We start from the raw sequence: 11203 nt of genomic DNA on the forward strand, positions 1-11203 counted from the left end.
CTTCCATTTCACCAAAGAAGGTACTGGACAGTGCCCTTTCAATACCCCAAAAGACTTCACGGATGCTTTTGGATTTCCCCACTTGCATGATTCAGGAAGTGAGAAAAATTTGAGAAGACAAGAACAAAATTTACAGTGACCTGGACAAACTGGAAAAATGGTCCTGTAATAACTTGATGCAATTCGGTGAAGACAAGTGCAAAATTGATTCCCTTCGATAGGTGTAGTAACATAAATAATACAATGGAGAAAGTCCGACCAGATGAAAAGACAGCAGAAAAAGAACTGATGGGGGTTACAGCCAATCATAAGCTGAACAAGTTAAGAAGGTAGCGTGATTGTCAAAACAGTTAATATACATTAATTCACTGGGCTATGTATGTGGAAGTATGGCATACTAGGACTAGGAAGTAATTTTTCATTACACTTAATGCTCTAATAAGGATCTGGTCTGGGTAATTTCCTGTTTTGGTCAGGCATATAGGTGAAAAATTGTAAATATGTCCCCTTACGGGATGCCTAATTTGGTCTCCTTGCTCTCTGAAGGACTACCTGAATGGCACATCCAATCTGGAAAAATCATCTTTGATGTAAAAAGGACAAAGGCTGAGGAAGGGGTTCCCTCATCTTCCATTTGAAGCGCTTTTAAGGGTACTTGTAGAGATAGCTATTCGGGAGAAGAAACCAGGTACAGTTTATTATTCCATGCTTTCCTTGGACAAAGTTCAGTCTGTTCAATCAACCTGAGTGCTAACTGTGTATAGAGCACCTCACTGAGCACGTGGAAGAGTATGACAGAGTTGTTAGATATGATTCCTGCCCTTTAGGAGCTTAATATTATTTGCTGAGCTTTTGCCAGAGTACAGACAAAAGGAATATGGCCCCTGAACTAGAGTTTATAATGTAACGGGAGCATTTCAGCAACCTTTTGAATAATGTCTTCTAAAAGTTTAGTCTAAATAATTAATTTCTCTTCCTTTTAACACCGTTGTCCCCCTTTATATTATCAGTACTTTTCAAACCTAAAAAGCATTGCTGAGGTTTTCAAAGTTTTTAATCAAACTAGTGAGACAGAGTCTTAATGAAACTCAAATATAATTCCTAAGTAGCTATCACTTCAAATTGGATACCCCAAATTATTATTATTATTACTGTTAATTTGGTATTTGTTAAGCGCTATGTGCCAAGCACTGTTCTAAGCGCCGGGGTAACAAATCTGCTCCCCCACATAAGATCTTTTAGACTGTGAGCCCATTGTTGGGTAGGGACTGTCTCTATATGTTGCCAACTTGTACTTCCCAAGCGCTTAGCACAGTGCTCTGCACACAGTAAGCGCTCATAAATACGATTGATGATGATGACCAATAGTCTTGGGAAACAGAGTTGCATAATTCAGGAAAACAGAGATAACCTACAGGACTCAAAATTCTGGGCCAAGTCTAATCACAAAAACCTTCTGATTCCACACAATCATTACTATCAGCATTTAATCAGTGCCCAAAATACATATAAAGAGACACGGTCCCACAGTAGTCTTTCAGCTCCTTTTCCAACTGTACAATGAAAAACATAAAAAAACCAAAATCTCTTCAGAAAATGCCCTCTAAATTGGCACCAATAAAAATCTGGAAAATAATGTACACCTTAAGCTTAGAAGTTAAAAAAAATTGTAAAGGATATCATTACATTTATGTTGATATTCTGCCAGCAGATTTCTGTAAAAGAGAATTAAGGAGAGAATGAATTCCTTTCTAGGTAGTCATTGGGTACCTGGGAACTTGTAAAGTGGCAAAGTTACACTTCTTTAATCAGATTGGTTTCAGAAAATCTAGACAATTATAAACAAACACATTACCATGCTGCCATTAATTTAAGTACAATTTTGACTCACTTTTAAATGTACATATTAAGTATATTCCAGTTGGACTTCTCCAAATCGTGGCCAAATTTACCACAGGATGATGTCATATTGCTACATCATTCGAAACGTACGCAAATGATGAGGACGATGATGATGACAATGGAGTCTCCCATCAAGTACAATGTGTCCAGATGGAGCATGTGCCCGGCCGGGACGACACTGTGAGCGGCTCTGTTCAAACCATTACTACTAAAAGCGCGGGACGAGACATCTTTTAAATACGCTGTTGAACCGCGGTGAGCTATGTCAAACCAATCAGTTCTGAATAACCTCTAATCCTTCTTCAGCTTGAGGTTCAAACAGGCTTTTATAAGGCTTAACGGAACATCACAAAATTGAGACAATTCGTGGCCTCTCATCGGAATTCTTTCATCATTCAGACATTACCAGCTTAATCCGTGTGATGGAGAAAATGACAGACCTGGGAAGAAATTCTAGGTCCTCAAACGCCATTTCCTGTTTTCCCAAATGAACCCTTGATTTTTCCGATCGGTCACCTTTCCGCGAGCTGCCAAGCTCGCCAACGGGCACCCACTTCTAGCAAATAACGATACTCGACAGATAGAGAAGAATGCCCATTTCCCTCATTTCACTACCTGCGTGCCTCAGGACACAGGGTGAGCTGGGAATTTGTTCGTCCTTACGGCTGTGACCTTCATGGTACCGACATTTGGTGAATGCTGAGACGCAGAGGGCGTCACAGCTGCTGGGAACGGGGGAGCTGACAGGAGGGGCAAACAAGTAGCCACCTGATGCCAACATCAGGAGATTCACCTTCCGCCCGACCCTCGGCTGGTTAGCTCGCTGCCCGGGACGGACCAGGTGACGCCTGCGGTTCCAGAAGGGGGAAGTGCCAGGGAACCACGAGCCCAAAGTCTGGATCGCCCATCCAGTTCCGCAGCCGTGAGATCCACTGGACACAGATATGGCTCCTTGAGAACAGACCCTGTGTTACGCCTCAGAACAATTTCACATTCAGTCTGGTTCAGAATCCCTAACTCTACTTGCACCATTCTTGTAGGATTTTAAAACTGGAACACAGGTCACGAGAAAAAAGGAAAAATTCGGAGCAATAAAGGTTGAATGGCAATAAAATCCCTCCTTGCCAGAGAAGTCAGTTCCTCTGTGAACGCTCCTATTATTGCTCCGTAATCATCAGCACTAGCCTCCCTGCTCCCTTCCTGCTGTCGGGACTCGGAAAGCTTAATTACAGAAAAGAAACTACAAACTCAATCTGACAGTCAGATATGTCCAGAGGTCAAGGATGATACTCCTTATATCTCTGAAACCCTGATGAGAGAGAACTGGATGAGTTTTCTGGGAAGCTAAGTGCTAGCGATGACTGGCTAATAAAAGTCTACCATGATTCCAAGAAGGGAATGACCAAATGATATCACATCAACACGATCCGACGTTACGTTACTAAGCCGTCTGTTTTTTTCCCATCTAACATTGCCCTGAGTTCAGAACCTCCTCCCCACTCTCCAAATTATCTTATGGATAAAAACACATCCCCCACTTCTTCAAAATGTTGGAGGACCGAGATCAAACATTTTTTAAAAACAGAGCGGACCTCTTTAAGCTATCATATTTTCAAACCCTGATTTTGAATCCTCCTTGGTAGGTCTTATCCTAGGATCACTCCTTAGAAGGAGAATGCAGCTGGCTTATGAATGAGTTGGGCTCTCGTGGCGAAAGCCAAACAGAAATCTAGACCGAGAAACTTGGAAGATGTTCTTCCCTGAGAAGTGTTAACACTAAAATGCCGATTTTCAAAAATTAGCAAAAACACTTACCCCGTATCAATTATTTTTTGCTTTAGGGTGATTAACGCAGTCACATATTCATTTAAATTCTGAAAATAAGAAAAATAATACATTTAAATCATCAGTTATCCCCACGCTGGCAATGACCCATGGGTCACAAATTGACAAAGTTTTTGGACCTGGTAGTTGATTCTAAATTTTCAATGCCTTCTCATAACCAAATTGGATAAATCCACTTTTGGAGAAGCATAATCCCCATAGATCAGAAGCTAGTTAATGAGCAGTTCTTATTGCGCACCTCCTGTAAGCAGAGCACTATACTAATCTCTTGGGAAAGTACAACAGAGGAAAAGCTCTGACGCTTGTCATCAAGGAGCTCACGATCCAAAGAGGGAAAGAGACAACATAATTTAGTGAGAGGAGGAGGAAGAGAATGGAAAGGTGGTACTTAAAGAGAATATAAACGGATATGGGCCGTTGTGGTTGAGTTTTTAAGTATTAAGGTGGTTGGTAGGTGGGAATGTGATGTGGGGAAATGATGAGGAGAGGAAAAATGAACAAGAACCTCTTGGAAGAGGGGGAATTTCAACAAGGCTTTAAAGGTGGGGAGAGCTGAGGTTTGGCAGATTTGAAGGATGCGGGGCAGGCTGGCAGATCTGATGAGTTCCAGGCAGGAGGAAAGAGGGTGTGAACAAGGGGCCAGAGACATGCTAGTAGAGGATCAAGTGTAGTTCCGAAGTATAGACGGATGCAGAGAGAAGCCACTGATGGATGGAGAGACGGGTGTAAAATGACATTTTAGAAAGATCCAGGATGCAGAATGCAACATGGATCAGAAATGGGAGAGATTGGAGACCAGTGAGGAGGAGGATATAATAGCATAGTCGGCATATCGTCATCAGTGGTATTTACTGAGTGCTTACTAGGTGCAAAACACCGTACCAAGCTCTTGGGAGAGTACAGTACAACAGAGTTGGCAAACACGCTCCCTCTCCACAATGAGCTTACTATCTAGAGGGGGAGACAGACATTAATGTAAATAATCTGTAATATGACGGCTATTTTTTTTAAGTGCTTACTGTGTGCCAGACATCGTACTGAGCACTGGGGTAGACACAGGATAATCAGATTGGAAAACAATCCATGCCCAACACGGGGCTTACAGTCTGAATCCCCATTTTATAGTGCTTGCCTGTCTTGTGACCTTGGGCAAGTCACGTCACTTCTGTGGGCCACAGTTACCTCCTCTGTAAATTGGGGACTGAGACTGTGAATCCCACATGGGACAGGGAACGTGTCCAACTCGAATTTGCTTGTACCCATCCCAGCGTTTAGTACAGTGCCTGGCACACAGCAAGCACATATTACCATAACTGTTATTTCTCTTTTGCTATCTGCGGTATGACCCTACACAACAGCATTGTCCTTCATTTTTTTAATGGAATTTACTGAGCACTTACTGCATGCAGAGCACTGTACTAAGTGCTTGGGAGAGGACAACAGAACAGACACAGTCCCTGTCCGCAAGGAGCTTACAGCCTAGACGGGGGAGAGGCAGGCACCTAACGAATGCTCTGGATGACGGCTATAAGGCAGAAAGTGTCTTAATTTGAATTCCAACCCTTTAAAAATTCTCCTTTTAGCTTAAACTTCTTTTATGGTATTTGTTAAGCGCTTACTATGTGCCGGGCACTCTACTAAACACTGGGATTGACTAAAGCTAATCAGGTTGGACACAGTCCGTGTTCCACATGGGGTCACAGTCTTAATCCCCATTTTACAGCTGCAGTAACTGAGGCCCAGAAGTTAAATGACTTGCCCAAGGTCACCCAGCTGGTAAGTGGCGGAGCCGGGAAGAGAACCCTGGTCTTTCTTACTCCAGGCCCGTGCACTATCCACTAGACCACACTGCTTCTCTTTACAAAGAAGATGCTCTTTAAAGGTCCAGAAAGACCGTGACATCGAGATCTACGCACGTAGAGGGATCAGAAGCACTTAATCAACTCTCCTAGGGAAACCACTTCAGCACCGAAAGTTCTAAAGTAATCTCCAGCAGAAGTGAAAACCTGTGTTTTCATTCATGTTTTGCATAGGATGCGATGTGGTGGCGTTCGAGGCGTATCACAACACAACTTCTCCTTTTCGGGAGGTTCTTCAAGAACACAGCGCCCGCTCGATAGGAGAATCAGCTGTTATTTATTCTGGGCACGGTAACTGATGAGCAGAAACTGCTTGACTAAATCTGCGGCTGGAGTCTATAAGGAAGAGAAAGCCTGAGCAACAGACTTCCGGTGTAGATGAAAATCCCAGAAAACTTAAAACACACAGGCTGACCTGGCGACCAACTTGGCAGCAAAGTGGGCAGAAGAGGCAGGGCACACAAATGGATGAAAAGTCTGGATGCGTGCCCTTAGCTTTTTGACCACTTCAATCATCCAGTTTCTCAGAGGTAAACCAAACATCGCCCCCAAGTTCCAAAGAACCCCAAATTCCACAATCGGCTCCAAATGGTACCTAACTTCCTAGTCAGAACTGTGGTCCAAAAGGCAGGCTAGATGGTCGTGCCAAGCCATGGTATTTTCTGAGTGAGGATGGGGAGGGGAAGAGGGGAGGAAGAGAGGATGGGGATGGGAGAAAGGAATGGAAGAAGGACGGGGATGGGAAGAGGAAGGATGCGGATGGGAGGATAGGAATGCAGGACGAGGATGGGAGAAGGGAAGGGTGAGGGGATGGGGATGGGAGGAGGATGGGACAAGGGAAGGAAGGATGGGAGGAGGAAGGATGAGGAGAGAGGAGGAGGGAAGAGAAGGAGGGAGGGAGGACGGAGATTACTCTAATTATTACTCTATTTATTTTATTTGAACATATCTATTCTATTTATTTTATTTTGTTAGTATGTTTGGTTTTGTTCTCTGTCTCCCCTTTTAGACTGTGAGCCCACTGTTGGGTAGGGACTGTCTCTATATGTTGCCAATTTGTACTTCCCAAGCGCTTAGTACAGTGCTCTGCACATAGTAAGCGCTCAATAAATACGATTGATGATGATGAAGGAGGACGGGGAGGAGGACGAGGAGGGTGGGAGGGAAGGGAGAAGGGAGGGAGGACGATGAGGAGAGGACGGAAGGGAGGGAGGATGGAAGGGAGGGAGGATGCCGCTGTTGGGTAGGGACCGTCTCTATATGTTGCCAACTTGTACTTCCCAAGCGCTTAGTACAGTGCTCTGCACACAGTAAGTGCTCAATATGATTGAATGAGTTAAAGAATGAATGGAGAGAGAGGAGGGCAGAGAGGACCGCAGGGAAGGGAAGGAGGACGGGGAGAGGACGACAGGAGGGAAGGGAGGAGGTGGGAAGGGAAAGAGGATGAGGAGAGGAGGACAGGAGGGGAGGAAGGAGGAGGACAGGGAAGACAGAAAGGGGAGGAGGGCGAGGAGAGCAAGAAGGAAGGAAGAAGGGAGGGAGGACGGGAGGAGGGAGAATGGGAAGAGAGGAGAAGGGAAGGGAAGAGAAGCAGTGGGGCGCAATGGAAAGAGCTTGGGCTTTGGAGTCAGAGGTCATGGGTTCAAATCCCGGCTCCATCAACTGTCAGCTGTGTGACTTTGGGCAAGTCACTTCACTTCTCTGGGCCTCAGTTACCTCATCTGTAAAATTGGGATGAAGATTGTGAGCCCCCTCCATGGGACAATCTAATCACTTTGTAACCTCCCCAGCACTTAGAACAATGGTTTGCACATAGTAAGTGCTTAATAAATGCCATCATTATTATTATTATTCTTAAGATTCGGGGTCTCTGTGTTGTCTGTATATATGCATATATGTTTGTACACATTTATTACTCTATTTATTTTACTTGTACATATTTATTCTATGTATTTTATTTTGTTAATATGTTTTGTTTTGTTGTCTGTCTCCCCCTTCTAGACTGTGAGCCCGCTGTTGGGTAGGGACCGTCTCTATACGTTGCCAACTTGGACTTCCCAAGCGCAGTGCTCTGCACACAGTAAGCGCTCAATAAATACGACTGAATGAATGAAAGGAGGAGGAGGAGAGGAGGACGGAGAGGAGGGGGGCAGGAAAGGGGAGAAGGAGGCCTTCCCAGACTGAATCCCCTCCTTCCTCTCCCTCTCCTCCCCCTTCCCCTCCCTACAGCACCTGGATATATGTATATACATTTGTACAGATTTATTACTCTATTTATTTTACTTGTACATATTTATTCTATTTATTTTACTTTGTTAACATGTTTTGTTTTGTTGTCTGTCTTCCCCTTCTAGACTGTGAGCCCACTATTGGGTAGGAACCGTCTCTATGTGTTGCCGACTTGTACTTCCCAAGCGCTTAGTACAGTGCTCTGCATGCAGTAAGTACGTATATACACTGTATATACATATATATATATATTTGTATGTATTTATTACTCTATTTATTTATTTTATTTGTACATATTTATTCTATTTTGTTAATATGTTTTGTTGTCTTGTCCCCCCCTTCTAGACTGTGAGCCCGCTGTTGGGTAGGGACTGTCTCTTTATGTTGCCAGCGTATACTTCCCAATTGCTTAGTACAGTGCTCTGCACACAGTAAGCGCTCAGTAAATACGATTGAATGAATGAATTGAATGACTGAATAAATGAAAGTAAGTGCTCCATAAATACGACTGAAAGAATTGAATGAATGAATGAATGAATGTAAGCACTCAATAAATACAATTGAATGACTGAATTGAATGAATGAAAGTAAGCGCTCCATAAATGCGATTGAATGAATGAATTTGAATGAATGAAAGTAAGCGCTCCATAAATACGACTGAATGGATGAATTGAATGAATGAAAGTAAGTGCTCCATAAATACGATTGAATGAATGGATGAAACTAAGCACTCCATAAAAACGACTGACTGAATGAATTGAATGAATGAAAGTAAGCACTCCGTAAATACGGCTGAAGGAATGAATTGAATGAATGAAAGTAAGCGCTCCATAAATATGACTGAATGAGTGAATGGAACGAATGAATGAATGAAAGTAAGCACTCCATAAATATGACTGACTGAATGAACGAAAGTAAGTGCTCAATAAATACGACTGAATGAATGAATGAATGAAAGTAAGCACTCAATATGACTGACTGAATGAATGAAAGCAGGTGCTCAGTAAATACGATCGAATGAATGGATTGAATGAATGAAAGTAAGTGCTCCATAAATGCGATTGAATGAATGAATGAAAGCGCTCCATAAATATGGCTGAATGAATGAATTGAATGAATGAAAGTAAGTGCTCCATAAACACGGCTGAATGAATTGACTGAATGAATGAAAGTGAGCACTCAATAAATACGATTGAATGAATGAGCTGATTGAATGAATGAACTGATTGAATGAATGAATGAACTGATTGAATGAATGAACTGATTGAATGAATGAATGAACTGATTGAATGAATGAATGAACTGACTGACTGAATGAATGAACTGATTGAATGAATGAATGAAAGCGCTCAATACGACTGAATGAATGAAAGTAAGTGCTCCATTAATACGACTGAATGAATGAATGAAAGTAAGGGCTCCATAAATGCGATTGAATGAATTGAATGAATGAATGAAAGTAAACGCTCAGTAAATACGATCGAATGAATGAACTGACTGAATGAATGAACTGACTGAATGAATGAACTGATTGAATGAATGAACTGACTGAATGAATGAATGAACTGATTGAATGAATGAATGAACTGATTGAATGAATGAATTAATGAAAATAAGCGCTCAATACGACTGAATGAATGAATGAAAGTAAGCGCTCCATTAATACGACTGAATGAATGAATGGAAGTAAGGGCTCCATAAATACGATTGAATGAATTGAATGAATGAATGAAAGTAAGCGCTCCATAAATACGGCTGAATGAATGACAGTAAGCGCTCCATAAACACGGCTGAATGAATGAACTGAATGAATGAATGAAAGTAAGCGCTCCATAAATACGGCTGAATGAATGAATTGAATGAATGAATGAAAGCAAGCGCTCCATAAATGCGACTGACTAAATGAATGACTGAAAGGAGGGCGAGGAGGGGGTGAGGGGAGCTGAGGGGAGGAGAGCTGAGGGGAGGGGTTGTTTGTGTACCTGGTGCAGCGCGGAGCAGCCCTGGCAGCCCGAGGCGTCCGCCGCGGTGCCGGCCCTCAGGGACTGCGTCTCCCCGGGCATCATGGTGGGGGGGAGGACGTCGTCCCCGGACCGGGACCCCCCTCTTCTTCCTCCTCCTCCTCCTCCTCCTCGTCGTCGTCGTCGTCGTCCCCCTCGTCGTCGGCCATCCGAGCCCCGGCCGGGGGCCGACCACCTCCGCCCCAAGGCCCCCGGGGCTGCCCGCGGACACGCCCGACCCGCTCGGCAGGCACAGCTCCGGACGCCCGGGCGCCTCCGGACGCGCGCGCGGGACTACATTTCCCGGCCTGCACCGCGACCGCCGCCACCGCCCGCCGCCTCGCCGCCCGCCGCCATGCCTGCCGGGAAATGGAGTCCGCGCCGCCGCCGCCGCCGCCGCCGCCGCCGCCCGGCCGCCCGCCGCGCTGCTTGCCGGGAAATAGAGTCCGCGCCGCCGCGCTGCTTGCCGGGAAGTGTAGTCCGCCCCACAGGGCCGCGTGGCGGAATAATAAATAATCAGAATGATGGCATTTAATAATAACGATCGGTGATGATTTGGGTGTTGGTTAAGCGCTTCCTATGCGCCAAGCGCTGTTCTAAGCGCTGGGGAGGTTACAACGTGATGAGGTTGTCCCACGTGGGGCTCACGGACTTCATCCCCATTTGACAGATGAGGTCACTGAGGCACAGAGGACAAATAATAATAATGATGATAATTTTGGTATTTGTTAAGCGCTTACTATGTGCCAAGCACTGTTCTAAGCGCTGGGGAGGATACAACGTGATCAGGTTGTCCCACGTGGGGCTCACAGTCCTCATCCCCATTTGACAGATGAGGTCACTGAGGCACAGAGGCTAATAATGATAATTTGGGTATTTGTTAAGCGCTTACTATGTGCCAAGCACTGTTCTAAGCGCTGGAGGAGATACAAGACGATCAGGTTGTCCCACGTGGGGCGCACAGTCTTCATCCCCTTTTTACAGATGAAGTCACTGAGGCACAGAGAATGATAATAATAATAATGATAATTTGGGTATTTGTTAAGCGCTTACTATGTGCCAAGCGCTGTTCTAAGCGCTGGGGGAGATACAAGGTGATCAGGTTGTCCCACATGGGGCTCACAGTCTTCATCCCCATTTGACAGATGAGGTCACGGAGGCACAGAGGATAATAATGATAATTTGGGTATTTGTTAAACGCCTACTATGTGCCAAGCACTGTTCTAAGCGCTAGGAGGATACAAGGTGATGAGGTTGTCCCACGTGGGGCTCACAGTCTTCATCCCCTTTTTACAGATGAGGTCACTGAGGCACAGAGGATAATAATGATAATTTGGGTATTTGTTAAACGCCTACTATGTGCCAAGC

General features: G+C 44.5%; 1 protein-coding gene across 1 annotated transcript in view; it reads right to left on the minus strand.

Moving 5' to 3' along the window:
• The window catches only part of ICE1 (interactor of little elongation complex ELL subunit 1), a 42226-nt gene extending 32168 nt beyond the window's left edge, over window positions 1–10058 (minus strand). Inside the window, exons 1-3 of the mRNA XM_038770498.1 lie at window positions 9818–10058; window positions 3718–3776; window positions 1681–1715 (exon numbers count right to left, since the gene is read on the minus strand). Coding sequence (XP_038626426.1) covers window positions 1681–1715; window positions 3718–3776; window positions 9818–9901 — 178 coding nt within the window. The 5' untranslated portion in view covers window positions 9902–10058. The remainder of the gene's footprint in view (window positions 1–1680; window positions 1716–3717; window positions 3777–9817) is intronic.
• Between the last annotated feature and the right edge of the window lie 1145 nt (window positions 10059–11203).

This window comes from Tachyglossus aculeatus, chromosome X3 (genome assembly GCF_015852505.1).
Source record: "Tachyglossus aculeatus isolate mTacAcu1 chromosome X3, mTacAcu1.pri, whole genome shotgun sequence".
NCBI classification, from domain to species: domain Eukaryota; kingdom Metazoa; phylum Chordata; class Mammalia; order Monotremata; family Tachyglossidae; genus Tachyglossus; species Tachyglossus aculeatus.